General features: G+C 50.8%; 1 protein-coding gene across 2 annotated transcripts; it reads right to left on the bottom strand.

The window, feature by feature from the left end:
* Positions 1-59: 59 nt before the first annotated feature.
* On the bottom strand, positions 60-27,429 carry LOC102451427 (butyrophilin subfamily 1 member A1-like). Of its 2 annotated transcripts, XM_075916479.1 has the most exons (9): positions 27,368-27,429; positions 24,018-24,151; positions 21,879-21,995; positions 20,406-20,753; positions 17,125-17,406; positions 11,322-11,426; positions 9,986-10,006; positions 1,834-1,866; positions 60-668 (listed from the first exon to the last, which is right to left on the bottom strand). In XM_075916479.1, the coding sequence occupies exons 3-9, from the start codon at positions 21,982-21,984 to the stop codon at positions 151-153; spliced, it is 1,413 nt and encodes a 470-aa protein (XP_075772594.1). In that variant the 5' UTR covers positions 21,985-21,995; positions 24,018-24,151; positions 27,368-27,429; the 3' UTR covers positions 60-150. The 2 variants fall into 2 exon arrangements, with proteins under 2 accessions (XP_075772594.1, XP_075772593.1); XM_075916478.1 differs by lacking the exons at positions 24,018-24,151; positions 27,368-27,429 and adding an exon at positions 22,999-23,163.
* Positions 27,430-27,964: the final 535 nt, after the last annotated feature.

Here is a 27,964-nt window from a genome sequence, read left to right as displayed (position 1 = left end):
TTCTTGCACAAAAGCCCATGCCACAAAAATGGCGGCTCATTAGGCATGCAAATGAGATGGTGATATTCCATGCCTAGCCTCATTTGCATATTTCTTGCGCAAAACCAGCGCAGTGTAGACATAGCCCCTCAGGATTTTTCTTCCTAATTCTCAGGGACACAGTCTGAGCTGGGATTCCATATCCCAGACCCAGAAAAAGGGGCGGATTCCCTCCTCAGAAAAGGAGGCTGTTGGGAATGCGAAGATTAGGGCCCCTTTATCAGCATCAAAAAATGCCACCTGCCCCAAATCATAATCCAAAAAAATCCGAATCCTTCTAGGGACCCATCTCAAGTTCAACTGGGAGCGAGGGTAAGTGGCAGCCAGGTACTTATTCCCCCAATGGCCCACCGCCCAGATCCCTTCCTCAGGTTTAAAAATTATTTCTCCTTTCCGCTTCACAGAGTCGCTAGCAGCTCCCACAGCCCAGTAATCCCCACCCCCCAATTCAACCTCCCAGTAATGTCTCCCCGAGGTGAAGCTCTCACAACCTAGAGTACAGCGCTCATATTCAAATCGCTCAGAATTGGTGTCCTGATCTTTCCGGATGTCCCCCCGTCGCACGCGTTTCCCATCCTCAGACAGGGCAAGGTCGGGATGAGCTGTGTCTGGGTCCAGAGTCACAGTCGCTGGAGAGAGAATCAGAGCGTGAGGGGCAGAGCTCAGCCCTGGGGAAGGGTTTCAGCATGTCAGTGATAGAATATATTCCATGTGAGGCAGGGGCAGGAGGTTTGTATAATTTCTGGTGCTATCCAAAATGGGACCAAGTCCCACCTGCTTATCCCTGCATTGCCATGGTCAGGGGGTGAAGGTTATGGATCTGGGCTGGGACTGAAGGGTTTGGGGTATGAGAGGAGAACAGGGCTGGTGCAGAGGATTGGAGTCAAGGGGGTGAGGACTTTGGCTGTTTGTGCAGGCTCTGGGGTGGGGCTGAGTTGGGGATGAGGACCTCAAACTTTGGGATAGAGCAGGCAGGCTACTCCAGATCTGGGGCTAGAGAAGACTCTCTTGATGTTACTGGATTGAGATATAAGCATACAAATCATTGTTGCAACCACTGTTATATGTTTACACCAAATCCTATACAAAGTGTGCCATATGATGTCTATAGAAAACTTGAGTCCCTGATTCCATTTACACCGTTCATATGCATGTATCTTTTTTGTATGTGAAGTTATGAGCTCTGCCTCAGTACATGTATTTCAAATATTTGCTTCTGGGAGACATCAACAGGCTTTGCCAACCTATTGTGAAAGGGTTGCTAGAATAGGAGTACTTGACTGACAATGCACCACATGAGATGAGCTTTGCTGCGAATATTCAGACCAGTATGTGAACAATGTCTGCTGCCTAAAAAAGAATGAGTAATACCTGCACAGATCACTTGCTCATGTGACAGTCTCTATTTTGAGACATACTTTTACACAGCGAGAACAATGGGATTCCCTCCACATGGACAAGGATATAAAGAGGACCCTGGGGGTTCATCCATTTGTATTCAATCCAGCTAGTCAACTCTGGAGGATCTTTGCTATCAGCTGAAGTTTGAAAGGACTGATGACCTTCCTACATGGGCATGTATTCCAGAGACTTATTTTAACACAGAAGATTATTCCATTTCTGCTATAAGCCTGCACCAAAAACTTTGCAATTAGAATCATAGACTTATAGAATACTAGAACTGGAAGGGACCTCAAAAGATCCTCACGGCAAGACCAAGCACTATCTAGACCATCCCTGACAGGTGTCTGTCCAACCTCGTCTTAACTCTCTCCACTGATGATATTCGATTACCTTTTTCCAGAGGGGTAGCAAGTTTTCTCCAATCTGAAACCAAATGCATAATCAGAGATAAGTTTCACCTGAACAAATACTATGGGTTTCAACAGTGTGCAGAATAATATACCAAGGAAAAGTACATATAGAATTTCTCCCAAAAAGCTTGCTATAAGTTAAACAAAAGAAACAGAAACACTCCTAGGCTGTGTTACGGGGTCCACAGGCCCACCCCGTCCTGGGCAGTCACACTACCACGGTTGCCGCCCAGGAAGGTCCCAGTCTCCATGACGCGGCGCCGGGTCGGCCCTCCCGGTGGTTACCCAGAAGATCCCACGAGCGAGGAGGTGAGGGGGGTCCGGGCCCTCCCTCTCTCCAGACCCCAGCCCAGGGCCCTAAGGCGGGGGAGATGCTCTTCTCTCCCCCGACCTGGCTGATGGGGCACGGAGCCGCAACGCATCAACCCTCGGGCTCCAGTACACCCGCCCTGGGCTGCTTCCTCACGCCCTCGCTCGTCCGCTCACCAGCCGGCTGGTCCCGCTGCCTCCTCGGTGTCTCTCAGTCTCTGCCTCCAGCGTCCTCCTTCTCGTCCTCCCCTTCTGCTTCTGCTTCTCCTGACTTTATACCTGGGGAAGGTGCCGCCCCGCCCCTCCAGAGCACCCACACCTGTGCTCGTCCACGGCTCCAGCTTCTCCTCCCCAGCTGTTTCCCCTCACCCCCAGCGTCCTCTCTATCTCCTGCAGCTGTGGGGCATAGGGCTGGCTAGGGCGCCCGCGGGGCTGCCTGCTCCGAGGCTGGTGGGGTGCCGTTCCTGCCCTGTTGTCCCCACTAACCTTGCCGGGGGGGGGGTTCTTCCCCCGCGATGTCCCGGGCTGCGTCCCTGGAGCCGCCAGCCAGGCGGCGTGTCCCGGCTGCCCCGCTGCCTGCGTCCCCGGCGGCAGCGGGTCCAGCCACGGCGTTTCTTTCTGCCCCGCTGGGGGGGGCCTCCTCGGTGCAGGGTTGCCTCACCCCGTCACCGCCCTCCCCCATGTTGCTCGGGGTCCCGCCAGCTCGACCGCCTGCCGAGCGGCGCGTCCCGGTTACCCCACCAGACGCGTCCTCGGCGGCGGCGAGACAAGCCGCGCCGCTTTCCCCTGCCTCGCTGGGGGGGGCCCTTCTAGTGCGGGGTTGCCTCACCCCGTCACACACCTCCCCCCTTAAGTCGAGCTCTGGGGGTCCTTTCGTCCCCTCAGCCTCCTTCATACTTCGCGATAGGAAGTCCGCGTTCTGGTGCGCCGCCCCGGGCGGTGTACCACTTGGAAACAGTACGGTTGGAGAGCTAAATACCACCGCATTATTCGTGCATTAGTCTCTTTCATCAACTGGATCCACTTCAACGGTGCGTGGTCTGTGATCAACAGGAACCGGTCCCCTAGAAGATAATAACGTAAAGCCTCAATGGCCCATTTAACTGCCAGGGCCTCTTTCTCAATAGTCGCATAGTTCTTTTCCCGATCGAACAGTTTGCGACTCATGTATAGTATGGGATGCTCCCCCCCCCCCTCGACTTCCTGCGCTAACACTGCCCCGAGCCCCACCTCTGAGGCGTCCGTCTGTAGGATGAATGGTCTTGAAAAGTCGGGTTGTCGTAATATAGGGGCGGACACCAGGCGCCGTTTGATAGTGTCAAATGCCTGCCTGCCCCTTTCGGTCCATCTTACTTTTTGGGGTTGGTTATTCCGCGTCATGTCAGTCAACGGGGCCGCTAGGGTGGCGAAGTTGGCTATAAATCGCCTGTAGTATCCCGCTAGCCCCAGGAACTGACGTATCTGTCTCTTGGTTGTTGGTAAAGGCCAATCCCGCACCGCACTCACCTTGTCGACTAAGGGCTTTAGGCGCCCTCCCCCCACGGTGTAGCCTAGGTATGACACTTCCCGGCGTCCGAATTTGCATTTCTTTGGGTTTGCTGTCAAACCAGCCTCCGCTAAGGTTTCGAGGATGGCCTGCACATGTTTCAGATGTTGCCCCCAGGTTGTGCTAAAGATGACGATGTCGTCAATATACGCGACGGCGAAGGTCTGATGCTGCCGCAGTATTCGGTCCATGAGCCGTTGGAATGTTGCCGCTGCGCCATGGAGCCCGAATGGCATCGTCACAAATTGGTACAGCCCAAAGGGAGTTGCAAAGGCGGTCTTTTCCCTGGCTCCGGGGGTCAGAGGGATTTGCCAGTAGCCTTTCGTGAGGTCAATCGTGGAGAGGTACTGGGCTTCTCCAATACGTTCGAGCAACTCCTCCACCCGGGGCATGGGGTAGGCGTCGAAGCGTGAGATCGCATTCACCCCCCGGAAGTCTATACAGAACCATAATGTCTTGTCTGCCTTTGGAACCAGCACTATCGGGCTCCGCCAGTCACTATGCGACTCTTCTACCACCCCCCACTGTAACATCATCTGTAACTCCTGTTTCACGGGCTCCCATAACTTCCGTGGTAATGGCCTGAGCGGGTTGCGGACTCTCTTCCCGGGTTCCGTGTCTATCTCATGGGCGGCGAGGGTCGTCTTACCTGGACGGCTTGTTAGCACGTGTGGAAATGTCTGTAGCAGCTGTTCCATCTCTTTCCTCTGCGCGGGTGCCAGTTCTCCCTCTATCCAGGGCTTTTCCTCTGACTCACACCAAGGGCCGAGGTCTAACTCGAGGGGTCGCGGATCCACAAATAGCGCTTCTCGGGGCTTCCACCTCTTTAAGAGGTTTACATGGTATATTTGGGTGTCCTTCCTTTTTCCTTGTAACCTCAGCTCATAGTCCACCTTCCCGACTCTCCGGAGAACCTCAAATGGGCCCTGCCACCTCGCCATCAGCTTGGAATCCCGGTCTGGCAATAGCAACAGGACCCGATCTCCTGGTGCGAACTCCCTCAAACGGGCCCCCTGGTTGTAGTGTCTTTCTTGGTGCTCCTGAGCCCTCTCTAGATTGCTTTTCGCTAACTCCCCCAGTGCTCGCAATCTTTCCCGGAGGTGCAGCACATAGTGGACTGTCCCCCGGGCCCTCGACTCTTGCTCTTCCCAGTTCTCTTTCACCAGGTCTAATATTCCCCGCGGTTGCCGCCCGTACAACAATTCAAATGGGGAGTACCCCGAGGAGGCCTGGGGCACTTCCCTGACAGCAAACAACAGGGCTGACAACATCTTATCCCATTCCCGGGGGTCGTCATGTATAAACCATCTTATCATTGCTTTAAGCGTCTTGTTAAATCGTTCTACTAGGCCGTCCGTTTGTGGGTGGTACACGGAGGTGCGTAAAGTTTTAATCCGCAGCATCCGACAGAGTTCGCTCATTACCCGGGATGTGACATTTGGGCCCTGATCCGTTAACACCTCCCGAGGGAGCCCTACCCTCGCGAAGATTTTTACCAGCTCTCCCGCGATCACGGACGCCGTGGTGGACCGCAATGGGACGGCCTCGGGATACCGGGTTGCGTAGTCTATTAAAACCAATATAAATTGGTGCCCCCGTCCCGACTTCTCGACCGGCCCTACCAGGTCAAAAGTCACCCGCTCGAAAGGGACACCCACCACCGGAAGCGGAATGAGCAGGGCCCTCGGGATCCCTGCTGGGGCCGTCAGCTGGCACTGTGGGCATGAGTCACAAAAGTCCCGGACAGCCCGATATACCCCCGGCCAGAAGAACCTTTGCAGCACGCGCTGTTGGGTCTTCTCCCGCCCCAGGTGACCGGCCCAGGGGTGGGCGTGCGCCAATTCCAAGACCCGCCACCTATACCTGATGGGGACTAACAGCTGGCGGACCGTCTCGCGTCCCTCTCTCTCCTGGGTCACCCGGTATAATCGATCCCCTCGTACCTCAAATCGGGGATTCTGGCCATAGGTCTCCTGAGTCCCGTCTCCTTCACCCGAAGCCGTAGCTTGGTCCCATGCTTGCTGAAGCGAGGGGTCTTCTCGCTGAAGCTGGATGAAGTCCCCTTCGTCTACATCCAGATTAGACTGCTGGGCATCCTCTCCGGTACCGGTCGGCGTAGCCCCTCCCGCCAGGTGCTCGATAGTCGGGGCCTGGGCTTCTTCCCCCTGCGCCACCTCCGGCACCCTTTCCCCGGGGTCATCCTCGGGTGATGTCGCGGCCTGCCCCCATTGTCGGAGCAAGGGGCCCAGGCCCGGCCAATCGTATCAGAGCAGGGCGGGGTACGCCAGGTTTGGGGCTAACGCCACTCGCCACGTCTCTGTATGCCATCCGTCCTCTATCTGGACCCAAGCCGTCGGATAAGGGCGGATGTCTCCGTGGACACACTGCATCCAGATGGGCCCTCCCGTAGCTGCTCCCCCTTCGACCAGGTCTGCCCGTACCATCGTTTGTCCGCAGCCGGAGTCCACCAGTGCCTCCACGATACGGCTCCCCACTTTTACCCTTGCCATCACCTTACTCGGCAGGTTTTTCGCCTTCTGGGCCTCCGAGGTCATCACCCTTCCGAACGTACAGTCCATTACGGGGCACTCCCGGCGGAAATGGCCCTCCTGCCCGCACTGGAAGCAGACCAGCTTATTAGGTGGCCCCACCTTCTGTCCGTTGTCTCTCTCGGGGGCGGGCCCCCTTTTCTCCTCCCTGGGCTCTTCTGCTGGGTTCCGCCACGCGGGTGCTAACTTCCGTCCCCAGGCTGGCCCCGGTTCCGCCGACTGCCTCCGCTCTCCCCTCCCGGCGGGGCCCTTACTTGCAATCAACGCTCTCCCGGGCTGACCACTCACCGGTTTCTTCCCGCGCTCCTCTGTTCCTTCTGCGGCCATAAAATCCTCCATCAACGTTACTGCTTCAGCTAACGTGGAGGGCCGGTGACGCCGAACCCACCTCTGTCCTTCCCCCGGTAGCACCTGTATAAACTGTTCCAAAATGACAATCTCCGCCACCTGCATTCCCGTCTTGGGCTCGGGTTCCAGCCACCGCATCCCAGACTCCTTCAGGCGATGGGCCACCGCGCGGGGCCGGTCTCCTGGTCGGTATCGTTCTTGCCGGAACCGCTGGCGGTACGTTTCGGGGGTTATCCCTACCTGATCTAATATGGCCTCCTTCACTTTATAGTAGTGGAGCGCCTCCCTCGCGGGCAACCCCCGGTATGCCATCTGGGCCGGCCCGGACAAGTAGGGAGCTACTATAGTCGCCCAGTGTTCTTCCGGCCATCTTGCCGCCGTGGCCACTCGCTCAAAGGTTACGAGGAAGGCCTCCACGTCGTCCTCTGGGCCTAACTTTGCTAAACGAACGGGCGGCTGGACCCCTCCCGCCGCGTCTTCCTCCCCTGGCCAGGGGGCTTCCCCTCTCCCTCGTCGGGCCCCTACCGCCTGTTGGTGTTCCGTGAGCTCTCTAACCAGTTGCCGTTGTTGCTCTTGAAACTGCGCCGCCAGCTGTTGCACGATCTGCATCTGTTGGTGCTGCTGCTGCCGCTGGTTTTCCATCACCCACTCCAACACCTTTGCTGGCTCCATCTGGGCGGCCCCCTTAGAGAGAAGACCACAAACCTCCACCCTTATCCGTGCCCTAGAGCCACCCCCGCTCCGCTAGCGCCCCCCTTCCGTTCGGGGGCCCCCTGCCCACATTCTCCACCACGTGTTACGGGGTCCACAGGCCCACCCCGTCCTGGGCAGTCACACTACCACGGTTGCCGCCCAGGAAGGTCCCAGTCTCCGTGACGCGGCGCCGGGTCGGCCCTCCCGGTGGTTACCCAGAAGATCCCACGAGCGAGGAGGTGAGGGGGGTCCGGGCCCTCCCTCTCTCCAGACCCCAGCCCAGGGCCCTAAGGCGGGGGAGATGCTCTTCTCTCCCCCGACCTGGCTGATGGGGCACGGAGCCGCAACGCATCAACCCTCGGGCTCCAGTACACCCGCCCTGGGCTGCTTCCTCACGCCCTCGCTCGTCCGCTCACCAGCCGGCTGGTCCCGCTGCCTCCTCGGTGTCTCTCAGTCTCTGCCTCCAGCGTCCTCCTTCTCGTCCTCCCCTTCTGCTTCTGCTTCTCCTGACTTTATACCTGGGGAAGGTGCCGCCCCACCCCTCCAGAGCACCCACACCTGTGCTCGTCCACGGCTCCAGCTTCTCCTCCCCAGCTGTTTCCCCTCACCCCCAGCATCCTCTCTATCTCCTGCAGCTGTGGGGCATAGGGCTGGCTGGGGCGCCCGTGGGGCTGCCCGCCCCGAGGCTGGTGGGGTGCCGTTCCTGCCCTGTTGTCCCCACTAACCTTGCCGGGGGGGGGGGTTCTTCCCCCACGATGTCCCGGGCTGCGTCCCTGGAGCCGCCAGCCAGGCGGCGTGTCCCGGCTGCCCCGCTGCCTGCGTCCCCGGCGGCAGCGGGTCCAGCCGCGGCGTTTCTTTCTGCCCCGCTGGGGGGGGCCTCCTCGGTGCAGGGTTGCCTCACCCCGTCACCGCCCTCCCCCATGTTGCTTGGGGTCCCGCCAGCTCGACCGCCTGCCGAGCGGCGCGTCCCGGTTACCCCACCGGATGCGTCCTCGGCGGCGGCGAGACAAGCCGCGCCGCTTTCCCCTGCCTCGCTGGGGGGGGCCCTTCTAGTGCGGGGTTGCCTCACCCCGTCACAGGCTGCACAAGTGCTTCTCTCTCAGGGTATGTCTACACTTAATTTCTCTTTTGAGAGAGGAATGCAAATGTAGACATCCAAAATTGCAAATGAAGTGGGGATTTAAATATCCCATGCTTTATCTGCATAATTGCTGACAGCTGCTAATTTGAAATAGCTTATTTTGAAATAAAAAACTGTGTTAAGAGGCGGTTATTTCGAGAGAAAACACTTCTTCTGAAGCAAACCTTAAAACCTCAAGGGTTGTTACAGAAGAAAGGTTTTCTCTCAAAATAACCACGTCTTAACAGAATTTTTTATTTTGAAATAAGGTATTTCAAAATTGCGGCTGTCAGCAATTATGCAAATGAAGCATGGAATATTTAAATCCCCGCTTCATTTGCAATTTCAGATGTTTACCTTTGCATTCCTCTCTTGAAAGAGGAATCAAGTGTAGACATATCCTCACAGGCTACACATTTAACACATCCTTTTATATTACCAGGACCTATCATTTGTGGTATTGATAAATTAGAATCACATTTTCCCCAGAGACACACTAGAATTATGATGCAAAATAACTGATAACAAAGTCCTGATCCTGTTTGCACCAAGGTCAGTGAAAAAATCTCCCATTTACTTGAGGGAGAGCAGAATATATATTGTGCTTAAAAGTTTAGAAGACATAACCTATGAGGGAAGACTAAAAGAATTGGGCTTGTTTAGTCTGGAGAACAGAAGACAGAGGGGAAATGATAGCTGTTTTCAAGTACCTAAAAGGATATTATAAAGAGGAGGGAAAAATTATTCTCTGCAACATCTGAAAACAGGACAAGAAGCGATAGTCTTAAATTGTAGGAAGGGAAGTTTAGTTTCAACAGAAGGAAAAACTTCTTAACTGTCAAGGTGGTTAAACATGTAGAATAAATTGCCCTATGGATGTTGAGGAACTTCCAACGTTAGAGATATTTAAGAGCATGTTAGATAAACATCTATCAGGGATGATTTAGAGGGTGATTGGAGTGGACTTATCTCTCAAAGTCTCTTCCAGTTCTACTCTTTTATGATTAAAATCTTTAAGCTGCTACAGATCTGCTCATTTTTTCTAAAAGTTTCAGACTAACATGGCCTCTCCCTGAGACTTTTTACAAATATGTGTGGTTCCACTGAGTTCAGTAAGTTCTGCTCATACACAGCAAGTCAAATCTGAAAGCTAGTGACAATTTTGTAAATAGAAGTGCCTTTTTCAGAAACAATCTTTATTTTTCAAATAGAACCACTTTTTAAAATTTTCATTTTCTTTTTATGCTGAAGATTCATTTTCCAATTATTTTCTGTGCTATTTTTCAGTATTGTCAGGATCAAAGTTAAATATGAAAGTTCATTTCTTTTCAAGTCTCCTTTTTAATTTTGTGTGAAATTGATCCATCGTACTTTATATCACATTTTTTAAAACTTAAAATGAACTCCCCAACTAACAAATGATGAGAAAAACAACTCTGCCCCCCTTTCTCAAAATCAAGCAAGCAAAAAAGCTAAACAAACAAGAGCACCAATTACAACATCAAAACTTGCTTATCAGGATATACAACTGTGTAGAAAATGTAGAAAGAAGCAAAATGAGACTTACCAAGTTCAGCACTAAGTTTCCCTAAAAACGTAGAGAAATAAATATTTACTATCATTCACAGATTTGTTATTCAGAGCTTCTGCCCCATGAATATATGGCAGTATTCTTTATGTACAAAATTCACTATGGGGAAGGAAGGAAGGAAGAATCTAAGACTAAGTTATGGGAGTGGTGGGCAGAGAGATGTTACACCTGATTATATTTAGCTCTGATGAATCAAAATGTCTTTGTATTAAAACATGAAAGTTACTAAGGGTATGTCTACACTACCCTCCTAATTCGAAATAGGAGGGTAATGTAGGCATACCGCAATTGCAAATGAAGCCCGGGATTTGAATTTCCCGGGCTTCATTTGCATAAGCCGGGTGCCGCCATTTTTAAATCCCGGCTGGTTCGAACCCTGTGCCGCGCGGCTACACGCGGCACGAACTAGGCAGTTGGAACTAGGCTTCCTAGTTCGAACTACCGTTACTCCTCGTGGAATGAGGATAGAGGGTCAGCCCTAAACTTTGTAGAATCTCATTTGATGGGACCAGAGGCAGACATAAGTGACCTTCAGAGGGCTGGAAAGGGAACAGCTGGAAGTCTGAGAAGGCTATCAGGCTAAGGGTATGGTTTGTGTTTTTGGTTTCTCCTCCCTCTTCTTCAGTCCATGTCTCCAGACTAGGGATGTTAAATTGCGGTTAATTGACTAGTGGAGTAGTCGATGGAATTTCCATCAACTACTCAACTAGTCAATAGGCACTTCCACATTCCTCCTTTGAAATGTACAAGAGCCGCTACTGGCTCTTGTACATTTCAAAGGAGGAATGCAGAACTCCACATGCAGCCTGGGGCCAGCGGGAAATCCTGCTGACTCGCACTGTATGTGGGTGCGTGCTTTGAAATGTACAAGAGTCCCCAGCAGGGGCTCTTGTGCATTACAAAGCCAGGGACCCTGTGGTTAGCAGGTGACTCAGAGTCCCCTGCTGACCCTGGGCTCCATGTTGTGCTCCATGCTGCGGGGAGCCTGGGCTGTGTGGCATTTCATCAGAACCTGGGATCAGCTGGGGACTCCCCAGGTGACCCTGGGTTCCACACGGCACTTCCCTGGAATCCTGGGTCAGCTGGGGGCAACTGCCCCTTGGAAAGACCACCTCTGCATTTTAAAGGGGCAGAAATGGAGCGTGGGGACTCCTCATCTGAACCCGGGCTCTGTGCAGCATTTCCCCAGAACTCGGGGTCAGCTGGGAAGTATTTGTTGCTTCTACGTTTTCTGTGATTTCTTTGGCTTCTCAGATTTAGTCTTATGGCATTATTAGAAGAAAATCTCACTATTCCCCACTCTAATGTTTACCTTTTATTTTAAAGAGATAAATAGTGAGGCCAATAAAACCAAACAAAGTCACCAGGATCACCCACAAAGCCACCATCCAGGGATTCATCCTTGGGAAAAAGGCATCTGTAAAGAAAAGCAAGAGGGACTCACATCTCTTTGTAAACAGGAGCAAAAATCATAGAATCCTAAAACACTAGAACTAGAAGGGACCTCGATGGGTCATTGAGTCCAGTCCCCTGCCCTCATGGCAGGACCAAGCACCATCTAGACCATCCCTGACCGATGTCTGTCCAACCTGCTCTTTAATATCTCCAGTGATTGAGGTTCCACAACTTCCCTAGGCAACTTATTCCAGTGTTTCACCACCCTGACAGGCAGGAAGTTTTTCCTAATGTCCAACCTAAACCTCCCTTGCTGCAGTTTAAGCCCATTGCTTCTTGCCCTGTCCTCAGAGGCAAAGGAGACCAATTTTTCTCCCTCCTCCTTGTGACACCCTTTTAGATACCTGAAAACCACCAGCACATCCCCTCACAGTCTTCTCTTTTCTAAACTAAACAAGCTCAACCTTTCAGCCTTCCTTCATAGGTCATGTTCTCTAGACATTTTAATATTTCTTGATGCTCTTCTTTGGATCCTCTCCAATTTTTACACATCTTTCTTGAAATGCAGTGCCCAGAACTGGACACAATACTCCAACTGAGGCCCAATCAGAGCAGCGTAGAGCAGAAGAATGACTTCTTGTGTCTTGCTCACAACACACCTGTTAATGCAGCCCAGAATCATGTTTGCTTTTTTTTGCAACAGCATCACACTGTTAGCTCATATTTAGCTTGTGATCCACTATGACCCCTAGATCTCTTTCTGCAGTACTCCTTCCTAGAAATCACTTCCTGTTCTGTATGTGTGAATCAGATTGTTTCTTTCTAAGTGGAGCACTTTGCATTTGTCCTTATTAAACTTCATCGTATTGACCTCAGACCATTTCTCCAGTTTGTCCAGATCATTTTGAATTATGACCCTGTCCTCTAAAGCACTTGCAACCCCTCCCAGCTTGGGATCATCTGCAAACTTAATAAGCATTGTGACGGGGTACAGTCACAGACGACCCCTCGGGGGTGCCTCCCGGGTTGCTGACACAGCCACTGCCACTTGCCTTCCTGCTCTCTGGGGCTCCTCACCGCCCAGTCCTGCTGGGTCAGCTCCACTGGTCTCCCCCATCCAAGGCCCGGAGCTGAGGTCCCTGCCCCCACTGAGAAGCAGAACAGACATTGAACCACTTCAGGTCCAAGGAGAGTGTGGTTAATTGACCCCAAAGAATTAGGTGAGCCCCTTTAGCAATGAAAGGGGGAATGTGCACACTGGTTGCCTCTCCCCTCCCCCGGGTAAAAATCGCTTACACTAGGCTTGATAGAAAATAAAAATGATTTTATTAAGTTGAAGCAGTAGGATTTAAGTGGTAATAAGTGAAAACGGAGAGCAAAGTGGGTTACAAATCAAAAGAAACAAAACCACTTGGCTAATTCTCCACTGAAACCTCAGTACACACTTAATCAAACTCACCCTAAAACCTCTCTTCCAGCTGCCCCTCCAAACCAGAGCTCTCTTCCTCACCTGGGGTCCCCGGCCCCTTCCTTCAGGTACAGTCCAGCCAAAAGACCCAGGCCTCTGCTTTCCTATTCCTTTTGTTAAGGAGTTGAGGCCAACCACTGCTCAGACTTAAGGACAAAAGATTGTCTAACAGTGGCTCATCTAGAAGTTGCAGGTAACACCCTCCATACAGGCAGTCCCCGGGTTACGTACAAAATTGGGACTGTAGGTTTGTTCTTAAGTTGAATTTGTATGTAAGTCGGAACTAGTATGCTAAGTTGAATTTGGATGTAAGTCGGAACTAGTATGCTAAGTTGAATTTGGATGTAAGTCGGCCTCGGCGCAGGGAGTTTTTTAAAGTGGCCCCGGCGGCGCTTCGCATCCCCTTCCCCCGCTCCCCCACGGCCGGTCTCTGGGGCTGGAGCCAAGTGTTCCCCATGCTCCCCGACCAGCCGCTGCAGTGCCCGGAGGCCGCAGCCCGGCACTGGGCCGGGTGTTTAACAGTGGAGGTGGATTCCCCTTTAAATCTCCCTGCTTGCCTCCCAAGTCTCCCTGTTACCGGCTCGCTCCTCGCCCTCCCTCCGCCTCCTCCCGCGAACAGGACTCCCAGCCCAGTCCCACAATGCACCAGGCGCGCCGGGCTCCCTCAGCGCTGCCTGAATGGAAATGCCGCCGCCGGGGCGCAGCTAGTGCAGGGTGCCTCCCCCACTGTCGCCGCCTCCAGTGGCGTGGGGGGCGCTTCCCCCCAGCAGACCAGGAAGACACGGAGCGGCTTTTCTGGCCGTGGAGGACGCGGGCGGAGGGACCAACCCAGCAGCGCCCCACCTGCTCTGTCCCGGGCGTCCAGATTCAGCCACTGTTGAAATTGACCAGCAGTGGCTGAATCGGAGACGCCTGGGGCAGAGCAGCTGGGGTACTGCCGGGCTGGTCCAGTAGTGCCGAGGAGCGCCCCCCCCCCCCCCCCGTTTGTAACTAGGGATCCGACGTAAGTAGGATTGATGTAACCCGGGGACTTCCTGTATCTACCATTCACACATTTGAAACTCACAAAGTATTCCCCACTCCATGTGTCTAATTTTACACACACAAATGTTATATACAACAGAGTAAGATAAATAGAACCAGCAGATCATGACATGAAGATCGATGGGCTACATGAAATAATTCGCTCAAACCACCTTTGAGTTATGTATATTCATGTCCATGAGTCCATTTCATAAAGCATGAGGGGAGGAGAGGTCCCTCACAAGAGTACTCTCTATGCCAATATCTAAATCATTGATGAAGATATTGAACAGAAATGGTCCCAAAACAGACCCTGGAAGAACTCTACTTGTTATGCTCTTCCAGCAGTATTGTGAACCATGAATAACTACTCTCTAAGGGTATGTCTACACTACCACCCTAGTTCGAACTAGGGTGGTAATGTAGGCAACCGGCGTTGCAAATGAAGCTCGGGATTTGAATTTCCCGGGCTTCATTTGCATAAAGACGGGCACCGCCATTTTTAAAGGTCCGCTAGTGCGGACTCCGTGCTGTGCAGCTACACGCGGCACGGACTAGGTAGTTCGGACTAGGCTTCCTAGTCCGAACTACTGTTACTCCTCGTGAAATGTTTCTCTTTCAAGATCAGGTGATTACATATAATATAAAGCTGCCCTGAGCAGGAGTGGTAAATAACAAAGGTGGAAATAACAATGCTGTCTGCAATACACAAAGCACCAGAAACCTATATTACAAGAGACTCCAAGCAACACAGTTCATCAATATAGACTCCAACCAATCAATACATTCACTGATCAACCTGTTTTAATTCACTGTGTTGTTTTGAACTGAGGGTATGTCTAGACTACATGGCTCCATCAACAGAGCCATGTAGATGAGTTTACTAGACATAGCAAAATGAAGTGGCAATTTAAATAATCGCTGCTTTATTTACATCAAAATGGCCATCGCGCTGTGCTGACGATCAGCAGATCTGGCACAGTGGGGCAGTCTGGATACTCCACAGTTGACAAGGGAAGCCTTTGTTGACCGCTCCAGTATGCCTCCTGAAACGAGGCTTACGGGAGTGGTCGACAAAGGCTTCCCTTGTCGACTGCGGAGCGTCCAGACTGCCCCGCTGTGCCAGATCAACTGATCATCAGCACAGTGCGGCGGCTATTTTGATGTAAATAAAGCAGCGATTATTTAAATTGCCGCTTCATTTTGCTATGTCTAGTAAACTCATCTACATGGCTCTGTTGATGGAGCCATGTACTCTAGACATACCCTGAGAGGCAACTTGGGTCAATGTCTAAAGCTTGCATTGAAATTCATTGAATTATGTTCCCTACTCGTCTGGTGTTCTGCTGTATGAGTTTAATCTCACCATTTCCCTCTTTTATGCTTCATTTCCTTTCCCGTCTTTTATCTGGTTGGTTTATCTATCACTATGTGTTCGTCCAATGCTCAGCACAATGAGGCTGTCATTTCCATTAAAGCATCTAGTGTAATATGACCACTAATAATGTAATGATCACAGGCCAGATTATTCAGGACTAAATTCACTGATCAGGGTGGAATTTGGCCAGGGAGGGAACAAGACTTGCAATATTCAGAAATTACCAGCTTCCAAAATCTCTAAATGAAACATAATCACAATTCATACAAACTTTTTTTGAAGGAAGTATTCATTGTACTCTTTTGCATAAATCTCAGGTCAAAATCTCTGTGTCTTCTTGTAAATGTGTCCAACCTCCCTTTTCTAGGGCACATCACTTCTAGTTCAAGCCCTCATTATCTTGTACTTTGATTACTGATCCCTCCTACAAAACTTCAGTGCTCCATCACCACCCAGATCAAATCACTACAAGATACTGCTGCTGAGATCATCCTCATGACTCATGACTCTGACAATGTCATGCCCCTCTTTAAATTCCTTCATAGGTTCCCCTCTTTAAATCCCTCCATTCCTTCCCCTATTTAATCACAAATGTCTTGTCTTCACTTACAAAACCCTCCTCTGTTTCACCCCCACCCTATCTACCCAAGCTATGGTATCATTATAAAGTCAACTCTGGATTTCACTTCACCAATTTTGGGGTACATCTAGACTACAGGCTTCTGTCGACAGAAGTTTTGTCGACAGATACTGTCGACAAAGCTTCTGTCGACAAAGAGCGTCTAGACTACATTGAGTTCTGTCGACAAAGCAAGCTGCTTTGTCGACATGGTAGTGTAGACGCAAAGGACAGTTTACATTCAATAACACCTTCTGTCGACAGAAACTCTGTCGACAGAAGGCGTTATGCCTCGTAAAATGAGGTTTACCAGCGTCGACAAAACTGCTGAGTTCTGTCGATGTTATGTCGACAGAACTCAGCGGTAGTGTAGACGCTGGTATAGTTTTGTCGACAAAAGTCCACTTTTGTCGACAAAACTCTGTAGTCTAGACATACCCTTGCATATTTTGATTTCTCAGTTCTCTGCTTCTCAATTAACTCTTTCACAAAAACTGCTCCTGTTGAGTGTGAAAAATTCTCAAATAGCATCTATAAACCAACCATCTTTTCCTCCAAGTCTTTCCTTAAAACTCACACCTGTTGTGACACAACTTGCTAATGGTTGACAGTGAGCTGTGATCACTGCTTTTTGCAATCAGTGCTTCAAGAAGGTGGACTGAAATCTTGATGTCATGAAAGTCAATGGAAGTTTTGCAAATAACTTCAATATGGCCAAGATTTCACCATGGGGATGCAGGAGTCTTGGGACAGAGTTAAAGATTTAATCCTGGGTGGGAGATATGTTTTGAAATTCTATATTTTTTTAAGATTGGGAAAGGTCTTTGAATATTTGCCTACTAGAATTTCCTTTTATTATTCATTCCTATACATTTAAAGATTTGAATGGGATTCTCAAAATCAGCTGTGTCAAAGATTGCAAGTGGATTATAATACATTTTCAGACATGTCAATTATCCCGTGTTTTTGTAATAAACAACTATAATAACTAGCCTGATTTTATTACTGTGCAACCTGTACAAAGTATGTGGGATCTTCAAAAGTGTCTGAATGATTTAGGACAAGTCTTCAAAGCAATTTTGAAAATTCCACTATTAGTTTGTTTCTTTTGTGTTTTTTCAATATCAGACTCTAGTCTTCATTGCCATTGATACATTCTAATATTATTAATCAATTTGCTGTTATCTTTTTCCTGTTGCTATTCCTATTCTATGGTTATGGTAGTAATTTACCTGATATATAGAACAATGTTGATTTCTCTTTATGTTTGGTATAGATGTTTCTGACTACACAGGACAAGTTCTGATGTGAATTCTCTGTAATAATGATGGAATTTTCTATTTCAAACAGCTCATTGACTTTTTGGAAATTTGTTTCTGAGAGTGATAGTACATGCTGTCCACGGGGATCTATCCACAGCACCGCAGGCTCTGGGTACCAGCCAGATGATCGACACACCAACCGGATTCCACCTTCATCATGCTCAATAGAAATGTGAGGAGCAGAGCCTGAAGCTAGAGTAAAAACAAGTAAATATATATTAAATTATACACATAAAATCATAGAATTTTAGAACTGGAAGGGATCTCAAGAAGTTGTCACATCTCCTGCCCTCACAGCAGAACCAAGCACCATCTAGACCAGGGATGGTGAACCTTTTTAAGGTCAGTGACCACTGACTCACGGAAAAATTAGTCAGGCCAGGGCTAGTAGATTTTGTGTAGTCTAGCCCTACATGGACAACAGCAGGGGGGGTTGGAGCACCAGCACGGACACCCCAATGCTGAGGGGAGTTCCACACCCTTGCTCTAGATAGGCATTTCCACTTCCCTAATTCTGATTTTCCTGTCTGGGAAAAAAGTCCTAACACGCATCTTTCTGAAGAGGCAGAAGTTCCTAAATATGCACACATCATGCACCTTTCCTGACCATCCCATGGTGATTTCAGTGAAGCAGCCCTTGTGATCCATCAGTGCCTGTAGCACCATGGAGAAGTACCCCTTGCTGTTATGTACTCCTTAGTAAGGTAGTCAGGTGACAAGATGGGGCTGTGCATTCTATCTATTGCTCCAGTGCAATTAGTGAATCCATTCACTACAAAGCCATCCACTATGGTATCCACTTATCCCAGAGTCACAACTCTCCATAGCAGAATGGTCTAACGACAGCCCTCACTGTAGATTTCCCCACTCCCAATTGATTCCTAAGTGAATGGAGCTGTCAGGCACTGCAAACTTTCAGAGGGCTGTTGCCATGTGCTTCTCCACAGTCAAAGCAGGTCTCATTCAGGTATTCTTGCACTTCAGGGCAGGGAAAAGCCATTTGCAAAGTTCATAGAATCCTAGGGCTGGAAGAAATCTAAGGAGTCATCGAGTCCAGCCCCCTGCCCAAAGCAGGACCAATCCCAATTCAATCATCCCAAACAGGTCTTTGTCAAGCCAGGACTTAAAAACCTCTAGGGATGGAGAAAGTTCAAAGAAAGTGGCCTTGTGCAATCAGAAGATTTGCAGCCATTGCTGATCATCCCAGCTCTACATCACAATGTCTTTTGACCAGTCTGTGCTTGTCTCACAGCACCAGAACTGGAATTATACTGTGTCCAAAGGACTTACAGGTGGCTGCACTTGCATTAGCACGAGGGCTTGCATGAGCAGTGACTCTATGCTAAGCCAAGATTCATTTTCATCCTCTTCCTGGTGAAGTGACATGCGTACACTCTTGAAGTACAGCACTGTCAGGGGCACCAACATAGGCATCAGCATCACAATGGTTTGCTGCAAAATTGGATCCATGCTCACGCTAATATTGTATCTGCATGAGCAACCGGGGCAAAAAAAGGCATGAAAAGACTGCCTCCCATTGATCTCAAGCAATGGGGGAGGGACTAGACAAGTGCATTATGGGATACTCATGACATGAACCCGTACCCATTCACAGCACAGTTTTGGCCCCAGTGGGCACCAGGAGCATAGCCCAGAATGCAAAGCTACCCATGGTGCATCACTCTCTGAATTGCTGGAAGGCTCCCTAATGGAGACGCACTACTTCGGCCTATATTGGCTTCTTCCCCATAATAAGGGGATGGACCTTCGACTCTGCAAAATCAGGTGACCAGAAATCGACCATAAAAGATTCAACCTTCCTTTCAATCCTCCTTCATAGGTCATGTTTTCTAGACCTTTAATCATTCTTGTTGCTCTTCTCTGGACCTTCTCCAATTTCTCCACCTCTTTCTTGAAATGTGGTGCCCAGAAATGGACACAATACTCCAGCTGAGACTTAATCAGCACAGAGTAGAGTGGAAGAATGACTTTTCATGTCTTGCTCACAACACTCTTGTTAATGCATTCCAGAATCATGTTTGCTTTTTTTGCAACAGCGTCACACTGTTGATTCATGTTTAGACTCTGACCCCAAACCCCTTTCTGCTGTACTCTTTCCTAGACAGTCACTTCTCATTCTGTAGGGCTGTGTCTAGACTGGCCAGTTTTTCCGGAAAATCAGCCGCTTTTCCGGAAAAACTTGCCAGCTGTCTACACTGGCCGCTTGAATTTCCGCAAAAGCACTGACGATCTCATGTAAGATTGTCAGTGTTTTTTCAGAAATACTATGCTGCTCCCGTTCGGTCAAAAGTCCTTTTGCGCAAAACTTTTGCACAAAAGGGCCAGTGTAGACAGCCCAGATTTGTTTTCCTCAAAAAAGCCCCGATGGCGGAAAAGCGTCCGTGCCAATCTAGATTATTATTACTGATGGTATTTATCACTATTTTGGGTTTTTTTATGTTGTATTTTATTTGTGATTTTTTGAATTAAAACCCTATTATGACTGCATTTAAGCTACAAAATAGAAACATCAGAGCCTTCATACTCCCACACTCTCTTTGTCTCTCTCTGTAGCTCCACGTCCCACCCCTTCTGCCTCAGGACCCTTCTGAGCGGGGTGGGGTGGAGCCAGCCCATGACCAGGTACCAAAATTTGTGAAGTGGTCCACCTGCAAAAATTATTGCCCACACCTAGTCTAAACAATTCTGTACAGCATGAATTCCATGATCTACAAAGGTTACCTGTTTCAGTGCTTATTGATTCTCATAGTTAGAATTTTTTTCCCTAATATGTAGCCTAAATCTCAGTTTTTTTCACTGTAGCACCACACTCAGCTCCATATTCAATTTGTGATTCACTGTAACAGCCACATCCTCTTTTGTAGTATTGACGCACAGACAGTTATTCCCATATTGCATTTGTGTATTTAATTTTTCTTCTTAAGTGTAGGTCTTTGCATATATTTTTATAGAATTTCCTTTTGTTGATGTCAGACCAATTCTCCAATGTATCAAATACAATTGGAATTATAACTCTGTCCTTCAAAAGGCTTGCATCTTTCTCAGCTTGGTGACATCTGCAGATTTCCGTCATCTACTTTGCTTATGAGAATGTCATGTGGGACCATACCAAAATATCTTATAAAAATAAAATATATCACATCTACTACTTCCCCTCTCACCCTACTAACCTGCTACCTTTAGTTCCAGCAGTGCTTCTTCATAAACAATAGTGTCTTGAACAAAACAGCTGTACTGTCCTTCGTCAAAAGGTCTGATATTGAAAATTCTCAAGGCAATACTCCCATTGGGGAGACCATCCTTCAAAAGCTCTGTCCTCCCCTGGTAGTCTGGCATTTGCTTCCCGTACTGGTCCTTCCCATCACAATAGCGATGCACAAATAGGGAGCGCTGGGACCGGAACCACGTCACCTCCATGTTCTCAGCACTCATCCTGGGGGACAGGTGACAGGGTAACACAATGTCCTCACCCACAATGGCGATGACAGGCTGGTCAGGTCCAAATACTTTGAAGTCAGCTGCGAAAGGTACAAGGATAGAATAGAAAGCATGAAAATGTAATAATACATAAAGACAACATGATGTATTTCACGTATTTTATATTCCATGAAACATGAATTTATATATGTTTATAAGAAATAATACATTTGAATATAAATTATTGTTATTCTGGATGTAAGGTGAAACCTCACTGAAGCTAGTGAATATAATACCCACCTTTCATTCAGGATTAACGTTAGAAGCAATGAATGGAGTAAGGTAGCTAAAACAATAGGAGCCATCACTCAAATCACATACCACGTGCAAATCTGGTCAAATGCTGAGCCATGTGGGCAGAGTGCAAATGCAGAGAGAGGCATGGGTCTTGTTATGATGTTCTACCTACCAGCCCTGTGTTCTTGGGAAGCCAGGGAGTGACATTCATGGAAAACCATCCCCCCCCCCCCCCCCCCCCGGCCTCTGCTAGAATCAGACAAAGCAATGAAAACGCCGGGGAAGACACACCTAAACTGCTTCAGGTGTTACAATTAAGGAAACACCCCAGCCTCATCTGCAGAAGATATAACAGAGGTACATCTCATTACCATACAGAATGGAGACCAGCTCTTCCAAGGCAGGAACTGCACTGAACTATGGGATACCTAAAGCAGAGAAGCACAGCCTGATGGAAAATCTCTGCTCCAGATGCTAATTAACCCATGCCTGCTCACATCCAAATTAGTCATTATGAGACCTATTCTAGTCATGATCTTATTGACATCCAAAATACAGAAACTGCCCAGTTGCATTGTGAGTTCATTCAAGGAACATCACCCATAACCAGGTGTGATCAGTCTCTACTATCTCGCCTCTGTTTCTCTTTAAACTATTATACTATCCCTATAAAAATTCCTACCCTTGCCCAAGATAAACTGTTCTGATATCTGGATTTAAACTGCATGGCTGTGTCTAGACTTGCCAGTTTTTCTGGAAAATCAGCCGCTCTTCCGGAAAAACTTGCCAGCTGTCTACACTGGCCGCTTGAATTTCCGCAAAAGCACTGACTTCCTGCTGTAAGAAATCAGTGCTTTTTGCGGAAATACTATGTTGCTCCTCTTTGGGCAAAACAACAAGAAACCCAGCGAGGAGGCCGGAGCACCTACCTGCCTCCAGCCTGGGAGCCTGCAGAGCCAGGCAGAGCACGAGGTAGCCGGGCAGAGCAGAGCACACTGCAGAGCAGGGGGAGAATGAGGAAACCTTCCCTGTCATCGTCGCTGGGCCTGGGGAACAGGAGAAATAACAAACCAGAGGGCAGAGGGTGGGTGAGTGGGATGCCGAGACAGCACCAGTGTTGTCCGACTCTCACAGCCCTGGCCCGGGGCTCAGTTATGTTTCCATTAGTGCACTTCCCAGTACCCACAGACTAAGAGCAGAGGGGCCATTAGATCATCCAGTCTGCTCTGTGCCCTTGGGATCACCACTGCTTTGGAGGAAGGAATTGTTTCTCTCCCCAGGTCATGGCGAACACACCCAGGTATCTGAGCTGCAGAGCCACTCGGCCTGTTTGGGCTGCACTGAACACATATCCATGGAGGATCTTGAAATGACAACGGGAAGCCTCAATGACTGAGCATCAACTCCTGGAGTAACTTACTTCCCCACCTCTTTGCAGCCACTGGTGAGGCCATCCCGGGAGTACTGCATCCAGTTCTGGGCCCCCCACTGTAGAAAGGATGTGGATGCATTGAAGAGGGTCCAGTGGAGGGTGACCAAACAGATGAGGGGGCTGGAACATGTGACCTACGAGAGGCTGAGGGATTTGGGTTTATTTAGTCTGCGGAAGCGAAGAGTGAGGGGGGATTTGGGAGCAGCCTTCAACCTCCTGCAGGGGGGTTCCAAAGAGGATGGAGAGAGGCTGTTCTCAGAGGGGGCAGATGGCAGAACAAGGAGCAATGGGCTCAAGTCGCAGTGGGGAAGGTCTGAGTTGGATAGCAGAAAAAACTATTTCTGTAGGAGGGTGGGGAAGCACTGGGATGGGTTCCCTAGGGAGGGGGTGGAATCTTCATCCCTAGAGATTTTTCAGTCCCAGTTTGACCAAACCCTGGCTGGGATGACTGAGTTGGGTTGGTCCTGCCTTGGGCAGGGGTTTGGATTTGAAGACTCCTGAGGTCTCTGCCAGTCCAAGGAGTCTAAGAAGAGCAACAGCCCGGAACTTGAGAGCAAAGGGGCAGGTGTCCAGTGTCTGTGTTAAAGAACTAGACTCACGGGAACAGAGGAACTTACTTGGGGCTGAGACACAAAAGGAGACGGAGAGTGTGAGCCAAGCTGGACCCCAGCAGTGCAGCTCAGTGGAGCCCCAGCTCTGGCCACCTTGAACCCTCCTTTAACATTTGCTGCTCTGTGCTTAGCTCAGGACTTTCATGTTCCACAGGCCGGTGACAACACGTCATAGCTTGGTCTAGAAAACGCTGCCTGGTGTCACTGCAGATACCCACTGAGCATGTGGGGTTCTCAAGGGTAGAACAAGTCTGGCAGGGGTTGGGCTTGGTGGGACTTGCTGCAGGAGCCGTGGAGAAAGCCAGGGATCACTGGTGATGAAAAGCTCAGTCTCTGAGCCACTGAGGCCAGGGATTTGCAAAAGTGAAAGTAAGGTGGTGCGCCCGTGTGTGCCACTCCGGTGGGGAGACGACTGGCACTGGGGTGCTCTGCTGCAGGTGGAGGAGGGGCTGCATGTGGCTCACTCCCAGATGGATTCCTGACAGCTCCCAAGGCTCTTCTGCAGGCGGGCCATGTGGGCAGTCCCAGGTACCACACTAAGCAGCACACTGCCAGGCACGTCAGAAGGGATGGCTGGAGGCGCACTGTGCGAGATGTGCATGCTCCCAGGAAAGCTTCTGGTGACATGCCCACATCCCAGACCCTTCTCTCCATGACAGTTGGACACTGGGCAGCACAGGAACAGGAGCGCTGTGGGGCAGTGACCCATCCACCAGCCAGGCAACCCAAGTCAGCCCTGACACGTCCCCTGCCCCCATGCCTCAGGCCTCAGCCACAAGCCTCCCCCACATGCTTCCCCTACATACACATCCCCCAATCCTCTGCTCTGAGTCTCCTATGTCCCCATCATTCCCAGCCCTCTGCACTGACCCCTGCACCTCCACACTCCCAGTCCCCTGCCCTGAGCCTACTCCCCATAGCCACACACAACCTAACTGCCTACCCTGAGGTCCCCTCCTTGCCCCAGGGGGCTGTGGTTTGACAGTGCTTGTAAGACATTTCAATTACTTTTACTCCTTACTTACCTCTGGGCAGTGGTGTGGGTCGTGGGGTCCAGCCCAATAAAAGGGCCACTCCCGGGGGCCTGGCTGAGAGCCGGGCACAGACCGGACCATGTGCACCCTTGACAGAAACTTCAGGGGGTAGCCGAGTTAGTCTGTTACAGAAAAGAACAGCAAGTAAATGGTCTGGTAGCACTTTATAGACTAACAAAACATGTAGATGGGATCAAGAGCTTTCCTGGGCACAGCCCACTTCTTCAGATGACCGGAATTATGATTAGAGGATAAGGAAACTTGAAATAAATAGGAGAAGGGAAGGGGGGGGGGAGAAAGATGTTTTGTTGCCCACCCCCTACCTCTATGCATAAAGTATCAGGCGAAAGGGTGCTAACCCTGAGTAAAGATCAAAGTCAGTGGATGGATAAGACAGGAAGGATACCATTCAGAAAGTAGTTAGCACCTTCATTGATAAAGGTTCCACCACCCCATATCTTGATTAAGTCCATAATTAATTGAATTGAATTTGCATATGAATTGTAATTCCAAGCTTTCCCTATGGATTTGACTGGAGGAGCTGGCCTGTGACAAGACCACCACCTTCAGATCTGTGAGATTACGGTTAGGTAAACAGAAATGTTCTACCACTGGCTTCTGAGTATTTTCTTTACGTACATCCGATGTGTGTCCATTGATTCTTTCCAGTAGAGAACGTCCAGTTTGACCAATATATATAGTAGAGGGGCACTGTTGGCATTTGATGGTGTAGATCAAATTACTAGATGAGCAGTCAAATGACCCTTTGATTTTGTGCCTTGACAGAAAGTCACTGTCACTCTGCTCTGTGCCAGACTGAACAGACTGACTGGCAGTCTCCTATGGAGCAACATTCGCTCCAGCACCCAAATCATGCTTCTGATGCTTTTTGGCAGTCTCGGGTATGTTGGGGTGCAGGCCATACCCCAGTAACGGGGTGTATCACTGCCCCAGCCTCCCCTCCCCGGAACCTCCCAAGTGTGGCTGCTCAGAGGCCTGGGAAACCTGCCCAGTCCCGTCAGAGCAGTTCTGAGCTGAGCTCTTTGGAGATGCAGCCAGGGGACCCTCTGTGCCAGGGAGAGGTAAAGCCAACCATGTCCATGCCAGGAATAAGGCTGCAAATGAGTAGTTGATTAGTAGATTAACTGATAAACCTAGGCTTATCAGTTAATCTAGTCAACTACTCGCACTCCCCGCCTTGCTGCCTCTGTAGCGGAAGCAGCAAGGGAGAGGGAAGCAGGAGCCGGTGGTGGGTGGGGAGTTGACTTTCCCCCTAGCACCAGCTCCGTGGTGCCACCTGTCCTCATCCCCGTGCTGCTGCCTCTATCAGTGGCAGTAGTGCGGGGCGGGAGGAGGGGGAAGAGGGCAGCGGAGGCAGCCACAAAGCAGCCCCTGCCTGTGGCAAGCCCAGGTCATTGTAGAGACTGCTTTGGGGCTGCCTTCTCTGCCCCTCCCCCAGCAGCCTCGGTCCATGGGGAGCTCAGACCACCTGTGGACAGGGGATGCTGCCACCCCACACCGCTGCCTCAGTATCATAGAATCATAGAACCATAGAGCTGGAAGAGACCCCAGAAGGTCGTTAAGTCCAGCCCCCTGCTCTAGGCAGGACGATCCCAACCAAATCAACCCAGCCAGGGCTTTGTCAAGCCGAGACTTAAACTCCTCTAGGGATGGAGACTCCACTACTTCCCTAGGGAACCCATCCCAGTGCTTCACCACCCTCCTAGTGAAATAGTTTTTCCTAATATCCAACCTGGACCTCTCCCACCACAACTGGAGCCCATTGCTCCTTGTTCTACCATCTGTCATTACTGAGAACAGCCTCTCTCCAGCCTCTTTGGAACCTCCCTTCAGGAAGTTATAGGCTGCTCTCAAATCCCCCCTCACTCTTCTCCTCTGCAGACTAAACGGATCCAAGTCCCTCAGCCTCTCCTCACAGGTCATATGCTCCAGCCCCCTAATCATTTTGGTTGCCCTCCGCTGGACCCTCTCCAATGCGTCCACACCCTTTTTGTAGTGGGGGGCCCAGAACTGGACACAATACTCCAGATGTGGCCTCACCAAAGCCAAATAAAGGGGAATAATGACATCTCTGGATCTGCTGGCAATGCTCCTCTTAATGCAACCTAATCTGCCATTAGCCTTCTTGGCTACAAGGACACACTGTTGACTCATCTCCAGCTTCTCATCCACTGTAACCCCAGGTCCTTTTCTGCAGAACTACTACTTAACCGGTTAAGGCAGCGGTGCAGGTGACAGGCAACTGGTCCATGAGGGGAACTGGTTTTTAAATTGGCTCCCCTCACAGACCATCTGCCATACCACACTGCTTCATCTGATAGAGAGGCACAGAGCTTTCTGGGAGTAGGGCTGGATTGCACTGGCTGCTGGCCCCGCCCCCAGGGACTACTGAATTAGAACCAAGGGTCACCAACTGAAATTAATAGGCAGCAGGTTTAAAAAAACAAAAGGAACTTTTTCTTCAGGCAACACACAGTCAACCTGTGGAACTCCTCGCTGGAGAATGTTGTGATGACCAGGACTTTAACAGGATTAAAAAAAGAACTAGATACATTCATAGAAGTCAGATCCTTCAATGGCTATTAGCCAGCATGGGTAGGAATGTTGTCCCTAGCCTGTTTGTCAGAGGCTAGAAATGGGAGACAGGGGAGGGATCATTGAAAATTCCCTGTTCTGTTCACTTCCTCTGGGATATCTGGCATTGGCCACTGTCGGCAAACAGGATCATGGGTTAGGTGGATCTTTGGTCTGACGCAGTGTGGCCTTTATTGTCAAAAATTCATGCGGCTACTTGAGTATTCAATTACTGGATAACTAACATCCCTGGTCAGGGACCCCGAGAGCAGCAGCAGCAGCAGCTCCCTTCCTCCCCCCACCCCCACGCCTCCCTTGGGGTGAATCCCGCCCTCCCCCCAAATGCCAGGGGTCTCGTGGGCCCAGGCAGGGGCAATTCACAAGCAGAGGGGGAGATTTTCATAGGCCCAGGGGAGTTGGGGTCAATGGGGCTTGTGCTCCGGAATCCCTTGGGCGCTTTAGAAAAATCTCCCGCTCGCTGCCCCACTAGCACCCGGGCTGCTGCATCCCTCGCCCTCTGGCTCTGGAGCGGCGGAGCAGGCCGCCCCCCCACTAAGAGCTGCCGATGGCGCTCGGGCCCGCGCCCGCCCGTGCCCAGCGCAGCGCGCCAAGGGGCCCCGGCAGGGGAGACGTTCCCAGCCGCGCTGCGCGCCCGGCGGCAAAGCCCCGCGTGATCCCCGTAGCCCCGGGGCAGCAGCAGGACCCGGCCCGGCAGCAAAGCGCGGGGCTCGCAGGGACCCTCCCTGGGGGGCGAGTCTGCGCCGCTCCGGGCTCCCCAGCGGCCCCGCTGCCCCCAGAGCCCCCGTCCCTAGGCAGGGACCCCAGGCAGAGCGGCCCTTTTCCGGGACGCAGCGTCCGTCCCGCCGGCAGGGGCTGCCCGACTCGAAACCGAAAGCAGCAAAGGGCGGGGCGGGGCGCTTCCCAGTCTAGCCCCGAGTTCAAGCCCAGGGCACCACCCTGGGTCGGGGGCGGCAGCTCTGGGCCCCAGGGCTCGGCTCCCAGGCCCGCCCGGGAGTGACACGGGGAGCCCGGCACAGCGCCCCCCGCGCTCTGACTCGCTGCGCTCCCTGAACCCAGCGGCTCCGGGCTGGGGCGAGCAGAGTCCGGGCTGGCTCCAGCCCCCGCCGGGAGTTTTAGGGACCTCGTGTGAATGTCGGTGGGACTTTGGGCGGGTGCCCTTAGCCCCAGCAGGCTGGTTCCTCAGCTCCTTGCAAAAGAGGAAAAGCTGGAGCGGGGCAGGGGGAGCGAACAGCCCAGCTGGGGCCTGACCCTGCTGCTTAGCCTGGCCTCTGCCAGCCACCGACCCCACCAGCACCCCCAGGATCCACACGATGGCTGGACTG

This window comes from Pelodiscus sinensis, unplaced genomic scaffold, assembly GCF_049634645.1.
Source record: "Pelodiscus sinensis isolate JC-2024 unplaced genomic scaffold, ASM4963464v1 ctg35, whole genome shotgun sequence".
In the NCBI taxonomy this organism is placed as follows: Eukaryota; Metazoa; Chordata; order Testudines; family Trionychidae; genus Pelodiscus; species Pelodiscus sinensis.
Note: the sequence above shows the minus strand (reverse complement) of the source record. Positions and strands in the feature narration are given on the sequence as shown.